The following is a 17,829-nucleotide window of genomic DNA, read 5'->3' as shown; positions in this document are numbered from 1 at the left end:
CTAAAGCAATTCTGCAGCAATCCTTACTGTTCTTGTAACTTAAAACTTAACTACTGCAGAAACCAGCATATAAACCTTAAGCAAATATGCAAGATCTGAAATACTTGAGGCACATAGAGAACTATATGTTTTGGAGAAGATGACTTTATTTGTCATTTCCAGTCTTGCAGTTTTAAAGGCACAGACAGTCTGCTTATTTATTGCAGGAATTGCAAGATTGCAATTATATTTTATCTTCAGTAGAACCCAATATTCAGCTGAACAATCAAACTAAGAAGTCAGAATTAAATGTAAGATCTTGAATTCTCTGTCAGTCTGCATCATTCTAATTACTGTATACAGAATGCAGCAAGTCTTTTAGATGCCTCTGATGCTCCACTCAATACTCTATTTGACACTCATTCTGAACCAGAAGATATCAGAATGCAGAAGATTATACAAGAAGTAGTGGCAGCTCTACCCATGAGATCAGTTGATAACAATAAATCACAACAGTATGAAGAGCCTGAATCCAAACCCTGGTTACAGACTATATTACATTCAGTGCATCTGATTGGCAATGGAGATTCTGATTTTCATTCACAACTAGAGAATTCATTAGGTAACCAGCCAGCTGAGATCTATATTCTGACTATAATAAATGACCTGTTGGAGGTTCTAGTCCATGCACATGCAGAGCCTGATGAAATGCTGGACCACTTCACACTCACTTTAGAATTATGGTGCAAAAAATTGGAAATATCTTGCTGACACTATAAGATACTGTGGAAAGTCTTACAGATTCTCAAAGATATTAGTGCACTGAGATCTCTATCATTAGAGCTGAGCATGTTGAAGAAGAAATGCAGAGCTCAATTCTCTATGCTTCCTATCTGATGGGCATTCATACCAGCTGTTTCATTGAAAATGCCAACTTTTTTGCCTGCTGAGAAGTGACTAATACAGACATCTCTCACATCTAATTTATTCTTTCAGAATCCTGTGGCTCTTTTGTCATTACTGGCAAGGTCTCCTTTATTTTGCAAGAAGATATATATTGGTATGGCTGACCTAGTTGACAACCCAACTGAATTGTGGCAATCATGAAGCTGGGGGAGCTCCATTAAATATTTCTCAGATGACTTTGCATGGTATTCTGACAGGACATCAGTCTTTTCTTCTGATTTTGTTTATTTCAGGTGCAACAATGCTGCATATAAGTGCACTTGGAATGAACAAGAAATCCATATTAAAAGAATTCAATTTATGGGTTGGAACTGGAGACTGGCCTGCACAAAATCCAGTGAAATTATTCTTATTGTTCAGTACACTATTACTGCCAGCAGCTTTAATAAAAGAATTCATTTACTGAGATCTTCACTTTGCCTGAACAAGCTGCTCTTACTGAAAGATCAGAAAACTCACATCATATATAAAGACAACATTCTAGCTCAACTGGATGTTCATCTTGACTACATCTTTGACAGATCAGATAGCTACAAATTCTCAGAAACAAATGAATTCTTTGTATGACAAGTAATGAATATAATTCATCACATATTATCTGTACAAGAGCTCTGACTTAGTACTCTGCTTCAGAGTGAACTGGAAATTACAGCATACAGAAGAAATATGCTGATCAAGATGCTCTGCTCAGATGACTCTATTAAGAGAACTATATCCATTCCCTTCCTGCTGTTTATTGATGGATTTAATCTATATTGAAACATGTACTGAAATGTAACTGGCTTCTATATAATTTCTGCAGGACTTAATAATTCTGAAAGAAGATAATAAAACAATATATATACAATTGCTCTCAGGCCTCATGCTACAAATTTTTCTGATATTATGGAGACATTGACTCCTGGTTTACAAGCAGTTGAAAGAGGATTTGACATTGTAATAACTGGTAAAGAAACTGTCAGGGTCATTACTTCTTGTATTGCTTATCTTGATGACATGCTGCAGCAAAATAACAATGCTGAAATCAAATGCTCTACTGTAACAGTCTTCTGTCAGAGCTGTACTATCTCTGATGTGAAGAGATTCAATATGAATTTCAACTTAATGAAATACAGTTAATACTATTACCAGCTACTCAATTTGCAGGCTGAAATTGAGATGAAGTGGACTGTTCACAAGCAAGAAGCACTGTGGAAGACCTATAGATTGGCCAAGAAAAGTCCTCCAGTTTTGAAGATCTGCCTGGCACTGAATCTGGTGACATTTTTCCTCTCTGATCTTTGTTATAGTGAATTTTCAGGCCTGTCCAAAATTGCACATACATTATTAATATCATATATATTGACATCTGAGGGGCAGAAGGAATATTGTCAAACTCTACAGAGATTTTTATTTTGAAGATGCTGAGCCTGACTGCAGTCCTCAATTACTTATCTGAAGTTTTACCAAATCCAGAAACATGTCTGAGCTTCAATTGTGATTCCAATTATACTCTACTTTGCTCTAAAGTCTGACTGAATTCAGACTGTTGTTCAGCAGGCTCTTTATAACTTCTTTAATGAACAGTTAATTGATCCTGACATTCTGTATTTGTTGCTTGCTAAAATCTTTAATGCTATTACAAGAAGTAATTCACTATTAACTTCTCAGACATCTGTCAGGTACAATAAACTTAAAAGTGTGATTGCCAACATCTGAACTATGCTTCAGAAAGTGATAGATGCTACTGTCATGACTGCTGAGGCACCACAGTCAGCTAGCTGGGCAGTATAGATGCTGAGATCATGGCAGAATTCACCAGTGTTCAATTGGATTATGACACTTCTGATAGAGAACATTTTGATCAACACTGTCAGTATTGTTCTGAAAGCAGGTAAGATGTTACATGCTTTAAAACACTGACCAAACATGCATATTAAGATGCACTATGCTGACCAGGCAAAGAAGTATGCTGTGCCAAATAACTGTAATATACTGATTGAGAAGAATAAATACTGTGAATACAAAGCATTTGTGCAGCAAATCAACAAGTGTAATGTTGAAAAGATTTTACTGATTCATGAGAGCTTCAAATGCACTATATTCTTGATTTTTGATAGGGCTCTTATAGAATTAGAACTCTATATTAGCAGCCAGATGAAGCAACTTCATCACAAATATTCAATTCTTATGCAAGACCTTGTGTAATTGGAACACAATGAGCAATAAGATGATGATGAGAATGCCAACAAAGTTAATAATTCATATGCTACCACCCCCTTCCATACCTTAATCAATGTCTATTGCTAACTACCAGCTAGCTGCAAAGTCATGAAATTGCTTGATTTACAAAGCATACAGCTTTCTGAACTACTAATTATGCATTTCTTTTTGCAAAAGCTCTGACTTTCATACAGCAGTGATTGGGCATATCAACATATGCTTGACAGAGATTTGATTCCAATCCAATTGTTTCAAAAGCTGATCTTTACATTCAATAGAGATGTGTATTGCACTACATTAAAACTCAATGATCTGGTTGAGTATACTCATGCATCAGGCATCAAGATCAGGCAAATAAGATGCATATTCACCCACAATCAGAGCAGCTGCTGGAGGGTTTTTTTTGCCATGTTCTCTGCTCATGAAATTTGGCATGAGAGGGTACTGGATTTGCTGATTTTGCAGATGAATTGGGATGAGATTCATATAATTAGCCTACCTGCAATCCACAAACCAAGCCTTTACACAATACCTGTCAGCCAAGATTCTGAAAGACTCAAACTAGATTCTGCTCTGCTGACTACCTTTCTCAACTGCACTTGAAGTGTTTCCTTTTTATAGGTGGATTGGGCAGTTTGATGTATGTAGTATTGCATATTAGTTGAAATCTCTCCAGTGTCTGCTGGAGTAACTATACTATAATGGTTTCTATACTATAATGGTTTCTATACTATAATGGTTTCTATACTATAATGGTTTCTATACTATAATGGTTTCTATACTATAATGGTTTCTATACTATAAACATTTATAAACCTGAAAAGGTATCCCAAATGTTCCTAGATATATTTGTTGATCAGGGGTTTAAATGTTTCCTGATTTCTACATTGAGGATCAGAAGCTATGTTTCTGAATTCAGAACATATATATTTTTAAACTTCCAAACAACCATGGATTTGGATAAATGTATATTCGAACATAAATGTATTGGGACTAGTGGATCTACAGTTTACAAATTCTCCCCATTTCTGCTATGGAAATAGTGAGCGATTTCCAATGGAAGAATATAGAAATTCCAACAATTTTCTAACAGATTTTCTTGATCCTATTCTCCCTCCAATACTATCAGTCAATTATGCAATGGCAATGCTCTTTAAAGCAGCAGAGACGATAAAATTATGAGGAAATATAAAGCCACATGAAGAAAACACATACAACAAGCATTTGCCTTGCTCACCAGGGAGCCCAAGCCTGTATCTAGTATGAAAACAGGGGAACAACAGGATACATTTTGAAATTTCTTAATGAAACTGAATGATCATGATTGTGCTCCACAGTTTGTCATACTCTGTGTGGTTGGCCTTGGTCAATCAGTGATCACATTTATGTTGCCCCAGCTGAATTCACCTACACCACTCCATGGTGGCAGCTTCTCAAAAGCCCTGAGGCTTGGGGATCAGACTTGAATGCCTTTCTAGCCCATTACAAACTGCATCTCAAACTCTTCCTCAAGGCGCTCCGAGATTGTGAGGACCGGCAAATACAGAAAGGCTCCATCATGGAGTGTCAATGCCTATCAGATTGAATAGTGCAATTAATTGAAAATGGACTTTTTTGGTTCTGCCTTGCAGCAAGGAAAAGCTTCATGTTTGACAACATTTACTGGATATTTCTTGACAAGAAGCATTTTGGCTCTCTGTGCTGCTTGAATGATAGAATCTCTCTTCTGTCTCAGCAGGAGCACAGTGAACTGGATGGATTCATCCAGAGGAAATGCAGCAAGCTGCAGAAAAGGATTTGGATGAACACTTGACTTATGATGAATTCATTGATCTTTAATGAGGGTATTTGGACATTCTAGATCATGAACACTTTGTAATGAGCATTACAGGCTAGGGTATGTTGACCCTAACCAAGAGGTGCCCTATCTCTCACCATGTTTACCATTCTGAAATGGATTTTGACTGTGTATAAAACAATTATGTATGTACTGTAAGTATCTCTTTAGACTAAAGTATTATTTTGAATAAGGTTCATGGATTGCTTAAAGATTCCCTAAAATTCTTTTTCCATAATCTTCATCTTTTTTTGGGGTTTATAATTGTTTGAACCCTTACCAACCCTGACTAGAAATTCTTGGTTCTTGTTCTGAATATATCCAGTACTCTGAATAGTACCATGGTAGGATTATAATGCTGTCTTTTGGCAGCTTGTGTCTGCTGATTTTGTAGAGCTAGTTTGGGACAAGGGGGTCAGTCTGGTCTAAATTCCATCTCCCAATTATACTCTAGATCAGAGTGATCATGACGCGCAACAATCTGAGCAGAAACATTCAGTTCCCCACAAGTGATTGAGCAGAAGTATTGCCACTCAGAGATTGTGGCTCCATCATCAAGTACAATGCCCCAATTGTTGAGTTTGATCAAGAATCCACAGGTAGGCATTCTATAAAATTTGCCACCAGCCTGAAGCCAATTGATTGCATCAATCATTTTATTAGCCATGCGTGGTGGAAGGCCGATAATAGGAGAATTCCCTATGTGAGTTTGTGATGTTGTTGGTGCTTCAGCTGGGTTTGAAATAAAAATAAAATGTGATACCAGATTGCAAGACTTATTGACCAACTTGTTGTTCAGATACTGAAATTCAGTTCTCCTCATCCAAGAATATTGGTTGCATTTAACTCATGTTGGCCAGAATAGCATGAAATAATAAGATTGATTAGGCATGAGCAAGTATGGTTTAAGTATTGCTGTAAGTCCATCTTTTAGGGTTTGGTCTGGATCATTCTCTTTTGTATCTGTTGCATTGACATCTTCCTCTTGCTTTATTGCTGGATTGAAAACACAGTTTGGATCTGGATCATTCACTTTTATTTCTGTTGCATTGATATCTTCCTCTTGCTTTATTGCCAGATTGCTAATGTGGTTTGGATCTGGTTTCATTCTGAACGCCATCTAGTTTGGCTTTGCCTTGTGAAGTTGCCTTGGTGGGGTGATGGGGAGGTTAGAAGGGAGGCATGAGGTTGAAAATGTGAGGCAGAGGCTTTGTTTCCAGTGCCGGGAACAGAGAGAAGACAAGTAAGGAAGGTGCTGGATGAAAAACTTGTCAAGAAACACATGCACTATAGCAGTGCATTCAGTCATGTGATACAGTATGACAATACCTTTCATTACAAAACATATTTAACTAGCAATATTAGCACTAGTATATCTTGGCACTATTTTAAAAGAAAGAGGAGAGTACAGAACTGTCAAGCTGGTTTTGCAAGCTTTTGTACTGTGTTGAATCCAAATGTTTGGATAAAGAATGGTCTTCCCATTCTCAACATGGACACTGAAATGCATTACTATGAAATAAGTGACCTGTACTGCAAATCAAACAAATACTACAAGAATCACTACACCTGTTTATGGGTAGTTGCAAAGTCTCTATGAATCCCTCCATGGAACAAACACCTCAACCAGATCACAAAATTTCTTTAATCTCTCTTAGGAATTAGTGGTAAAGAATAATTTTGAAGTACATGAGGAAGAACATTTATTATAGAAGAGCAGTATTGCTGTTCACCACTTCTGATACAATGGAGCAAGCTCTTCCAGGTGATTTTGGATAACCATCTTAACAAATCACATTCCCCCAAGCTGTTCTCTCAACTGCTCAATTGGCAGTTTATTCAACAAAAAAGTAAGAGGAGAAACAGGTTTATCATTGTTATTGTCACCATTGGCATCATTGTCAGTTTCCCACTCACTATCTTTCATCTCCTCATCCAATGCTCTCAGTTGCTTGAATGACAGAATTTCACCATCTTCAGTTAGCATGGCAAGATGTGAGGATCGTACGTGTGGATCGGCGTGACAATGAATCTATAGGAGGAATTGTACGTAGAAAAGAGTACACAAGGTAAAAGGTCTGGTATTGGCAGCTATGTATGACTTGTAGACAAGATTGCCACTGGCTCCCAACAAGGGGTTCGTGCAGTGGCGGCCTTTTATGTGTGCTCGCGAGCACGTGACTTAGTGCCTCACGAGGACACATGTACTCCCAACAGCTCACAAGCCCAGGCCCTGGGCCCTCGCGGGTGTTGTTTGTCCATGTAAGGGGTTCGCGGGCAAATCCTTACACAAGATCCAGATCATATACTGCATCAAGATCATCATAAAAAATATAGCCACCATCAAGATTTTGAAGTTTTACAAAGAAGATAATTAAAAAAAGAGCTTTTTTTTCCTTCTTTGTATGTTTACATCTGTCATTATTGACAAAGATATTATACTTAAATTCATATGCATCCAATCAGCAAAGAAGACATGTTATTTCTGCTAAAACTGCACTCTTGAGATGATCTCAAAGACATTCAAGATAAAATGTATGCTTGCAGGGTCCAAACTTTATTAACAAGAAGAAGCATCACCAGCAGATGACACAAGTATTGTTGTTAATATAGTTCAAGTCATGAATATGCTTCTCATGCAATTTGAAATCAGAATATCTCTTCTCAATCTGCTTCAAGAGTCAAGTTATTTCAGAGTGTAAATAGGTTGCTATTATATTCAATTTCAGATCTCAGAAGCAATTCTTCAACTTGAATACAGTATGCCTATTAGTTAATAATTTAAAACCAATTTAGCAGAATACTTACAAAATTCAAATTTAAGAAGGTGGTCTTGATATGCTACACCTAGTACCAGTTAGCACATCTTGAAGCATTCATGCTTAATGGCCTTTTCACTTACCTCTTGAACCAAGAAATTTTGTCAAGAGAAGAAAAAGAAGCTTCAGTGAGAAGAATTCAAATACTTTATATATTTTTTCAAATGACAGCTACAACACTTTACTTCACTAGAGCACTTTCCAAATCCCCAAATCTAATAATCTTATTGGCTAGATAGAAGAAATTTTTTTGTGTTGACTTTTATGTTGCAGAGGCTTTTCAGAATTCCATGTGTTTCTATCCTCTTTAACTAGCAGAACTGCTAGTTATCATGCAGGAGACAAAAATCTGGATTAGAAAATTTTCTACAATTTCAGTTCTCCATGCAACTATATCCAGTTATCTCTGATGCATTCTCATCCAAAACTGGGAAAGAATTCCAACAAGAAAGTCATTAATAAGATTCTCAGCATCTTCAGCACCTGTACTATAGTTATTTTGCCAGTGATAAAAGAAACCCTGTTCTGAAGTCACTCTTGAGCATCTAGTTTGCTTGGTTTTTAGCATTATCAATCTCAAGAATTTCACATTTTATATATCTCCACATCAAAATACAGTCACTGCAATGAACAGAGTCTCAAGGCTTCTTTTTCAATAGGCTCACCACACTTGCAAAAGCAAAATGAAGCATATAGAAATCTGGCCTATTGTCTAAGCAATGCAAATTGGAATCTTGAAGAGTGATAATACAGTTATCTCTCACAAGGTCAGCCCATCTATAACACATCTAGCCCTTCATGAATGACAAGAGAAAAGTGATAGTTGAATGCTGCTGAAACAACTAGCTCTAGCAGGTATAACAGAAGGCCCTTGACGCAGGAGTTCTGTACAAGCAATAGAAAAATTCCTGAAAGAGCATGCAGGCTTTTCAGATTTGTCACAAGTGCATGTATTTCCACAAACTAAGTAATTTGTAATAATCTGAAAAGCAAGTCTTTACTCACCAGCCTGCTGTTGGATGGACCATAGTTTGTAGTATTGATCTTTCAAATCAACAAGTTTCTCATGCTTCCCTTGCTCAACCACTCTCCCTTTATTAAGAAAGAAGATATGATGAACATTCTTAATCTTTCTGAGATTGTGTCTCAAGTAAATGTCAGTGAGGACAGAACAAGAGGGACTGAGTCTGACTTATGAAACTAAAATGATGATCCAACTATTAGTGCATGATTTCAGCACATTCAAGATACAAGAGGCTGTCTTGTTATTCTGGCTGTTTGTAAGTTCATTCAGAAGAAAAATGTGTGCATTCTGGGTTAAAGCACAAGTGATGGCCAATTGTTGCTGCTCTCCACCAGAGAATATAGCATCTTGATACCAGATGTTATAGCCTTCAGAGCATCATTGGATCCAGTTGTGGATTAACAATAAGTGGCAGATCTTGTGTATTTCTGCATTCTTGACATTGGGGTTGGTGTATTTGAGATTCTCCATAATACTGCAGTCACTAAAAAAGCTAGGTTTCTGGAGTACAAAGATAATTTCTTTCTTTTAGCTCTCCAAAATATTGCTTTTATTAATTTGAATGGAGCCATGTTGTGGGAAGTGGACTTGTAAAAGAAGATTTAGGATGATTGATTTTCCACTGCCAGACTCTCCAATAAATGCAATGGTTTTGCTGCCTGGCATCCTGAATGACAATTCTTCAAGAACTTGGCATTGTTTATTGTAAGAAAAGTCCATGCTCTTGAACTTAATACTTCAGTAGATGTTTCTCTGATTAACTAACAGCATCTTCTGCTGTTGATAACAGACTGATGTTTCTTTCTTGGAGATTTTAATAAGTGAATTAACTTTTGCAAGCTTCAAGTGGATAGCATTCAGAAAGCTTTGCATGTTTTTCAGAGTCTCTTGCAATTGTGTGAGAAAAATGAACATTGTTGTAATCTCACCATATTGCATGTTATCATGACACAGCCAGCTGGACCTCCTGTATAAACAAGAAATTGTAATGCTCCTCTCAGTATTGAAAGAGCAGCAGGATGTTGACTGGAATTCAAGCAGGCATCAACAGTATTTTGAAACCAGGTGATCTCCTGCTCCAGATGGCTGAAGCAAATTACTGTATGCCAGTTAAAAATAGAGTCATGACAGGCCTCCTTTTCTCTTCTGATGCTATCATGATATATCTTCCATCTATTATGTTGTTGGGACTGGAGCTTTCCTGAGAGGAAGATATAAGAGCCCATGATCACTGCAAAGGACACTGCTGCCTGGCTGCCAAGTTAGTAGTATATAGAAGTAAATGTCAAAATAGTATCAGAAAGTATGGGAATAAGCATAAAAATTGTTAGTGATATAACTGCTTCAAAACAGTTAACATCCAATATCACATCTGACAGAGTGGCAAAGTTCCAAGCTTCATCAAACTCACTTGGAAGACTCATGACTTTGGCAAAGGTATTAATTTTCAATCTGCAGTCCCAGTAATGCTCTAGTGAAAGCAGCAGATATGTCCTAACACTTGCAATTAAATATCCAGGTTCAAGAAAGTGAAGGAATGCAAGATGATAGATCTCCTCAGATAAGTCTGTTGATGGTTAGCTCAAGAAAATCAATACACCCTAACAGAAGAGAAAAATGAAACATACTGCTTGATTTGCTTAGTCTGCTCATAATCTGCCCAACCCTTAATGGCATCAGCACATTCAGAGCCTGTTCAGCCAGCAAGCACATCCCAACTCCAAGAAGTCAGAGTTGGAGTCTTGATTGTCCTACTGGCCAGGCATTCATCTGAAGCAATTACAGGAGGGAATTAGCAGCTTTCAGGTAACACACTAATCAGGGTTGACATAACAAACCCAGAAGAAAATGATACATCTGCACCATGATGTGAGTTACTTCTTTATGTTGAAAGAATGCCACCAAGACCCAAAGAGGTCAGAAGCTCATTGATTTGGAATATTATTATTTTCTAACTTTGATTCTCTTGTCACCATGTCTTGGGTTCCCCAAGATGTCTTGAGCCACAACAAGTTTGTCCATAGGCATCATTTGCCAAGTGAGAAGTGTAGAGCTTACAACATGAAGTGTACATGCTGCATAGACCTTGAGAATACTGTAAAAATAGCTAAACAAGACAGAAATTGGTATCAAGGCAATATTGAATGAGTTTTGCTTGAAATATTCTAAGAATTTGATAATCTTAGTGAGAAACATTCAAAAAAGAAGCAACCACAATACTTATTAATGCATGACAGAGTTGTTCTCTGTTGTCCTGTAGCACAGCCATATTAATGCAGATTCAACAAAGAATGCTGGTGACAAAAAAGTTATTAGAAAAACAGTATAAATGCTGTAGATGTGTCTTCTGTTTAAAGACCAGTTAGTTTATGAGCTACTGTATCTCATTCTGAACTGATCTCCAGATAAACTGCTTGCAGAACAAGCTGCACAGATTACTTCTCCAATTACTTTAAGATCAGCAGAGACACTGTTTCAGATACTTCCAATTATTCTTAAGTGTTGTCAAAACTAGGGCTTCTGAATAATATTGAAAATGCATGTTCCAGAAGTGTAAATCCAGCCAACATGTGATAAAATTATTGTTATCAGGCTAGAGTTGTTTGCCCTGCCAAGTTTCACCTCTAAAGATGTCAAGAAATTCAGAGTTCTGCAGAATCTCAGAGCAATATACAGCAGTTTGCCTGAAAATATATGGCATCTCTCTGTTCATATAAGTTATTGCAGCACAGTTAAAGTTCCTTTACTCAAGATACAATGCTCTGGAAAAACTTCAGATACATTATCACAGGCCCTGCAGCAGATCATGCTGAAGATACTGATATGTATCAACTTCTTTCATCTTCTCTCTCTTGAATGATGTGAGTATCTATTTGAGAAGATGAGAAGATTTTCAGATAACATCATTATCTGCAAGCACAGTAATATCAGTTGCAACAAGCTGAATTTCTGCCACCAACTGTCTTCTTTTACTATATTGTTGCACTGTGACTATCTGGAGTTCAACCCAACAGGGTCTGACCATTCTCATCACCTCTTCAGCCATGCTCTGCTTCTTCTTAACAGTTACCAAAATGACTTTCTGTAGATCATTTTAAGAATTGACTTGAGGGTCTCTGCCAGCCTTTGCCTGTCAATATTGAGACAGGGGATGACCACCATTACATCTGCAGGCCCCAGTGGGCTGGAGAGGGGGGGGGAATTGGTTTAAGCCAGTGATACACCCAGAGGTTAACAATAAGCCAGACATATTGATAGCAACTTGAAGTCGAGTGTTAGTTAAGGTGGGCAATTACTGACTGGTATAGGGCAGGTCAGAACTTATAAAATTAACCAAAAAGCTCAGAGATGAAAGATATCATCCTGACAGACCCTTGAGGAGGCATGTGTTGAAGAGGGATATGTTGCTATGGACAGATAGTGGGAAAGGTCTTGATATTTATTGTCCAACTTGCTTACTGACATTCCTGGGGCCAATGAGCACCTGTGCTGAATCTAGCCCTATTGTGGTGTTCTATCTGGTTGGATTTGGAGATGGATTTGGACATGAACTGTATGCACATGGTGATACACTTGGTGCATACTTTAATGTATGGGAAAATGTCAACAGTATTGACATTCAAAACTCTTCTAGGCAGCCTGTGAATGGGGCCTCTAACCCCACAGGGAAGTTTCACACACAGGTATTGCCAAGTCTCAAGGTTTGTCATTGTGTGCCTGTCTGATGAAAGGGCCTAATGCCTGTAAGTATTAATACCAATGCAATTCTCAGATTCATCAAACATTTCACTAGGGAAATTGGAATGTATTGCTTGATCATCTCTGTAGCTCTGGCAACAAAGGCATTTCACAGACTTGTGCCACATCCTTTTAGCCCATATGAAGGCAGATTTAAGAGAGAGTGTAAATGACATGGCAAGTTTCAGGCTTTTTGTGATAAGGTTTGGTGGAATTGCAAAGAGGAAAGAAGGTTACAAATGAACTCTTAGAGGTGTATACTACAATAATTGGTGAGTTTTTATACTAAACTGGAGCCAGAGTCCTAGTGGCCACTGCTGTGAGAAGCTGGTGCCAGAACCATTGATGACAATCATCTTTAAGGTGCGGCAAGTTGACTTGCAAGCTAGTTTTGTTTTGCAGGACTAAATTTTGTGTTACATGACAACATCTTAGAGTTCTGCTTCTTCAAGAAAAATGAACATATAAACACTCCAACTACAATAGTTTATTGGTACTAACTTATAAGTGGAAAAGAGTTCAAGAGTAGTACAAGCAAATCTGGTTGATTTCTTATATAGTTAAACTGAGAGTAGAAATAGGTTCAATAATAAGATAATTCAGAGTATTTATTGTCTTTATATTTCTTTCATTCCATCTGCCTACATCTTGTAAACATTTTCAGATCTCATCATTCACTCAATACACTTATCTAGAGTTAATACTCCCTTATACTTCTTATAGGTGAATGTATTACAGCTATGAATGATTCTTTCCAAGTTCTGTTTACAATCTGCAGCTTTAAAACTAGAAGAGTCTATCTTTAGGCCCCAACAATACAGCATCCTGACCTGAAATCTCACTTTGGCAGTGCAGAATGGACATGCCATGGCCATAATTGCAGCACCAGCTTAAGAAGAGATGAGTGAGGCAAGCTGATTCAAAACAGCTCAATTCTAAATTTCTGGAGTTCTGGGTTTGTGGAGTTTGAATCTCTAGATTTTTGGTTCTTGCAGTTCATTCAAAACAGCTTGCAACTCAAATTTTGTTTGCAGGATTTCATTGATTTTTCTGGCAACAGTTATTGGCTAAGACCACATGTGTTTTTCTTGAATATGCTGGTATCCATTCTCATATTAACTCCTACAGCAACAAGTTGTTTTCCTCATTAATTCATCTTTCCACACATTAAGAAACTGCTGTCTTCATTCCTGCATTTTTTCTGAATACTGTATCTCCAGCTTTTTACATCCATATCTGAATGCATTAGCAAGCAGTGATCAAATCTCCAACACTCTTTCTATAATTTTTTCATCAAACTTACAGTTCAGGAAGAATGTAAGTGATTGCTGATAAACATTAAGATCTTCTTCAAATGTCTCTTGAAGTCAAAAAAAGTATTAGAAATGAATGATCAGACTTTGGAACATAATACTAAGACTCTCTAGAGAGACAAAATTAACTCTGATCAAGATTCCACTTGCAATGGTGAAAGTAGCATGAATTCAGCCTGGAGGTAAGTAAATAATTCAGAAAGAGTTAATCTTCATTATATAATCTTCTTCAAGTTGATCTGAGATCTTGATTAAACATTCACTCTCATCAGACAACTGTACAAACATTTAGAGATTTGACTTTGTTGATGAATATACAAGCCAAATTTACTTGGAGTTTTCAATTAACTGTAAGAGCACATGTCAGTTCTGATCTGAGCCATATCAGTATAGTGTTGCACATGTATGCTAAATTGTACAAACCAATATGTATATCAACAAAAGTCTCTGCTGGAGCAAAATTTGCACTTAGTTCTAGCTTTGTGTCTTTAAGAATACATAGCTTGTTGCAGAGTGATCTTTCAGAACAGAGATGCCAGAGCTTCTTAGACAACCAGATATTCATTAATGAGTATTGGGCACCAGAGATGGCCTCAAGCAGCATAGTTTCTTGATATAAAGTAGTTGAAATTGTATAATTCTGCACATTTAGGTTGATACTTTGCTTCCCATCTCTTAGCACATCAAAGTCATCTTTCTGCTCAATACACATGCATATGATATGGCAGAATTTCTCTGGGGAAAATTGGCAATCCCAACAGTTCATCAGATTCATCAAGGCTGGCATGTTCCAGCATTGGTTTTCAGTAGTGGGAAGCAATTTGAGGTTTTGCAGATAACATCTAGAAAAATGTCCAGTGGCCTGGAGTTGTTCAAGCTTTGAACATAAAAGTAATAGTTCATGTTGATTCTCTGCTATAGATTTGCATCAGTCTTATTATTTTATATAGATAAAGAAGATGTTTATACCTTGCTGGAGTTTAAAAGTCTGTAATATCTTACTTTCCTTCTGTATGTCCATCTCTTCATGCTGTCAGCATGTACAGATTCTTTTATGGCATCAGATATTGAATTTCAGTAAAACTTCTCCACAGGTCTCACATTTGTGCTGTTTGCCTGTTGCACATTTATGCTGGGAATAATTTCTCCATATTATAGTTTGTCCACATTTATAACAGGATTGTATCCAGTCTCTCTTCAGGCAATACTGTCTTTAATGATGGAAAATACCAGTTCTGTGAATGTGCTTTTTACATGCAAGACATGCTATACTCTCCATGTTGAGTCAAAGGGATGAATGTTGAAGGGATGAACATTAAAGAGATGAACATTGAAGAGATGAACATTAAAAGAATAAACATCAAAAAAATGAACATCAAAGAGATGAACATCAAAGAGATGAACATCAAAGAGATGAACATTGAAGAAATGAATGTCAAAAGAATGAACATTGAAAGAATGAATGTTAAAGAGATAAATGTCAAAGAAATGAACATCAAAGAGATGAATGTCAAAGAGATGAACATCAAAGAGATGAACATTAAAGAGATAGGGTGCCTGTTTGGCAGAACTGCTAGCTTTTCTTGGCATGAAATTTAAAAAACAAGCCACTACTCTGTAGTGTGCTGTTAAGCTGATTTTGTAAGCCACTGCTGAATTGAGTGACAGGTGCTGACTTGCAAGCCAGTGTTGTCTTGCAGGACTAATTTTGTATTACCAGTCATATTCAGCTTGCAGAATGGGCTGTCCATGGCACACCTACTATCAAAAGCCTAGTCTCTGAGATTCAGAAATTACAACTTGATGTGCTTCATGAGTCAGAAAAGCAATAACTACTTGAGTTTGTAATCTGCTAGAGAAAGATTGCCTAATGGCTTCAAGCAGACAATAAACAACTGGAATGGTACTTGCAGCAGTGGAAACTGGTCACAACCTGTTCTTTTGGGAGTATACAAGATTGCTCACTATGTACAGCAGCTCAACTACTTTTAGCTCCATTTTTAACAATGGACTCACATATCTAAAATTGGCATGCCCACTCCAACATGTACAGTAGCTATGTTTTCATCTGTCCAGTGAAAAAGCCTCAGGCAATTGTACTTTGTAGAAAGTATGTGTGGGCCATCATTGGAAATGTCACCCTGATTTTGAAGGAACTTGATTGTCTTGCATCTGTGAGTCAGGAAGCAGTATTCCAAGTATTCCCATCATACTGACTATTGATTTTGCCTATTTCCTTAGCTTGATGTCTGGATCTCTTTTAATGAACAGAAGAAGAAATTTATTGTTAAAGACTTTGCTCTGGAGCTTGAAGTTTATACACAAGACTCAGCTCTTTTTGACACTGAGTTCAATATCAACCGCGCTCGTGATCATGTCTGGCTCTAGGTCGGAGCTTGTTGGAGATGTCACCCCCGCACTCGATGAGGAAACTCGCTTTTTTGACCTGTTGACAACATTTACCGTGGTATTGGCGTCTATTAACTGAACGTTAGTAGTTGATGAGGATATAGCGGAAGTACTCACCTATTTCCCCTCTTTCATAACGTTCCTCCATTCTCCGAACCATGCATATTTCTTCCAAAATCTCCCACCTCTCTACCGGTGTGATCTGGCGCCGGACATCCTTTCCAGCGTCTTCAAGCTGATCAGCGGTAACGGTACAGAGCTTCAAAATATGAACCAAGAGTTGAACACGACCTGTGGGGCAGTGGGTTAAGCATTAGTGGCCGCCGCTTGACATTCGCGTATATTGAACTTACAAGGTGTCTTCAAATGATCTGGTTCCCTGTGTTCCACGTCTGCAGGCCACCAAGGCGGCTTTGTGACCGGTCCTTTTTTATAAGGGTACATGGCCTGTTTCTTTGGTTCGATGAATCTGATCCAGGCTCTGGAGAGTGTTCGACAATTGATCTGTTGGAATCCACGAAAGGCTGCGTAATAATAGGCCTTGACCGTCTCTTTATCACCAATTCTGAGATCAACCCGACGTTCGTCAAGTTCAGAGTCTTTGTCAACTTCGGATAATGCACCCCGGCGGGTGTCAGCCAACTGAAGGAAGCGCTCCTTGACATCACGATCAAAAATGTGATAGCAGTCTCTTTCAGCAGAAAACGACGTATGGTATTTGATATCCCCGGCGTGGTCGATAGTGATCATGGCAAAATGTGGATATGGAATTTTTATTGGCTAGAGGAGAACAGTCAGATTTCCCCAATAGCCAGAATAGAGGACTAGTAGCCTTACAACAGGTACTCGAATCTGCGTAAGCTCCCGGCCCTTGCTATGGGGGCTCCCATCGGTCATTGTGGTAGATGTAGTCGAGATCTCTTAAGTTCAGCTGGGACTGATAAATCGCCAGTGGAGGAAGAATTTTTAATCGTTGTTGGCAAGGATGGGCATTGAACGGTCCATAAAACTGCTCGGACTAAGTCTCAAAGAATGGAAAGGGAAAGGAAGATATGGTTCTTTAATGGAGAAGGGCGGGTACAAATACCCTGATGCTCCAGCAAGAAACGGGCGCAACATTTTGATCAGCACACCCATGCTTTGATACGGAACTATTTGCGCGTTTCCCCATGCTTGATTGCACCTGCATTTAATCAGGGTCTAGAACGAAACATAACTGAGATCTGAATTCCTGATATTCTGTCGAGCTCGGACAGCTGAGGTTTGAGTGCGCTTCCAGGATGCAAGCCTCCCAAGCCCAGAAAGCCCCCGTGCATCCGCAGGCGGATGCACCATGTTGTCCAATAACTGCTGGTTCCTCTTTAATCTTGGCGAGGAAGGGCCAAATGTATTCTTCGTCTGGAAATCATGACAGTCACTTGGCCCAAGCGGTACATGGCTTGGTCTATCTCCCTCAGGGATAGCCAGGGATCGAGAACCACGCCCTGAACCATTGCTCGTTGTAAGATCCCAACTTTGACCTTCCAAGCCGAGTGTGGAGTG

General features: G+C 38.2%; 6 protein-coding genes across 6 annotated transcripts; 2 read left to right on the top strand and 4 right to left on the bottom strand.

Moving 5' to 3' along the window:
• Positions 1-5,105: 5,105 nt before the first annotated feature.
• Positions 5,106-6,226, bottom strand: CIMG_13209 (uncharacterized protein). The gene has a single exon (XM_004444970.1). It carries the CDS (start codon positions 6,090-6,092, stop codon positions 5,832-5,834), a length of 261 nt encoding a protein of 86 aa, XP_004445027.1. The 5' UTR covers positions 6,093-6,226; the 3' UTR covers positions 5,106-5,831.
• Positions 6,227-9,766: 3,540 nt separating this feature from the next.
• On the bottom strand, positions 9,767-10,991 carry CIMG_13208 (uncharacterized protein). The gene is made up of 4 exons (XM_001241253.2): positions 10,886-10,991; positions 10,666-10,824; positions 10,456-10,597; positions 9,767-10,394 (listed from the first exon to the last, which is right to left on the bottom strand). The coding sequence occupies exons 3-4, from the start codon at positions 10,538-10,540 to the stop codon at positions 10,090-10,092; spliced, it is 390 nt and encodes a 129-aa protein (XP_001241254.2). The 5' UTR covers positions 10,541-10,597; positions 10,666-10,824; positions 10,886-10,991; the 3' UTR covers positions 9,767-10,089.
• A 1,312-nt stretch (positions 10,992-12,303) lies between these two features.
• On the top strand, positions 12,304-12,808 carry CIMG_13207 (uncharacterized protein; the record flags this gene model as incomplete). Its single annotated transcript, XM_001241254.2, has 3 exons — positions 12,304-12,380; positions 12,494-12,570; positions 12,702-12,808. The coding sequence occupies 3 exons, from the start codon at positions 12,304-12,306 to the stop codon at positions 12,806-12,808; spliced, it is 261 nt and encodes an 86-aa protein (XP_001241255.2).
• Positions 12,809-14,218: 1,410 nt separating this feature from the next.
• CIMG_08419 (uncharacterized protein) lies at positions 14,219-14,899 on the bottom strand (the record flags this gene model as incomplete). Its single annotated transcript, XM_001241255.2, has 3 exons — positions 14,219-14,226; positions 14,302-14,793; positions 14,881-14,899. The coding sequence occupies 3 exons, from the start codon at positions 14,897-14,899 to the stop codon at positions 14,219-14,221; spliced, it is 519 nt and encodes a 172-aa protein (XP_001241256.2).
• Positions 14,900-15,171: 272 nt separating this feature from the next.
• CIMG_08420 (uncharacterized protein) lies at positions 15,172-15,710 on the top strand (the record flags this gene model as incomplete). The annotated part of the gene is made up of 2 exons (XM_001241256.1): positions 15,172-15,431; positions 15,599-15,710. 2 exons carry the CDS (start codon positions 15,172-15,174, stop codon positions 15,708-15,710), a joined length of 372 nt encoding a protein of 123 aa, XP_001241257.1.
• A 496-nt stretch (positions 15,711-16,206) lies between these two features.
• Positions 16,207-17,763, bottom strand: CIMG_08421 (uncharacterized protein; the record flags this gene model as incomplete). The annotated part of the gene is made up of 4 exons (XM_001241257.2): positions 17,125-17,763; positions 16,641-17,067; positions 16,405-16,578; positions 16,207-16,355 (listed from the first exon to the last, which is right to left on the bottom strand). Exons 1-4 carry the CDS (start codon positions 17,182-17,184, stop codon positions 16,207-16,209), a joined length of 810 nt encoding a protein of 269 aa, XP_001241258.1. The 5' UTR covers positions 17,185-17,763.
• Positions 17,764-17,829: the final 66 nt, after the last annotated feature.

The sequence above is a fragment of the Coccidioides immitis genome (assembly GCF_000149335.2).
Source record: "Coccidioides immitis RS genomic scaffold supercont3.3, whole genome shotgun sequence".
In the NCBI taxonomy this organism is placed as follows: domain Eukaryota; kingdom Fungi; phylum Ascomycota; class Eurotiomycetes; order Onygenales; family Onygenaceae; genus Coccidioides; species Coccidioides immitis.
This window is presented reverse-complemented; position numbering and strand designations above follow the sequence as displayed.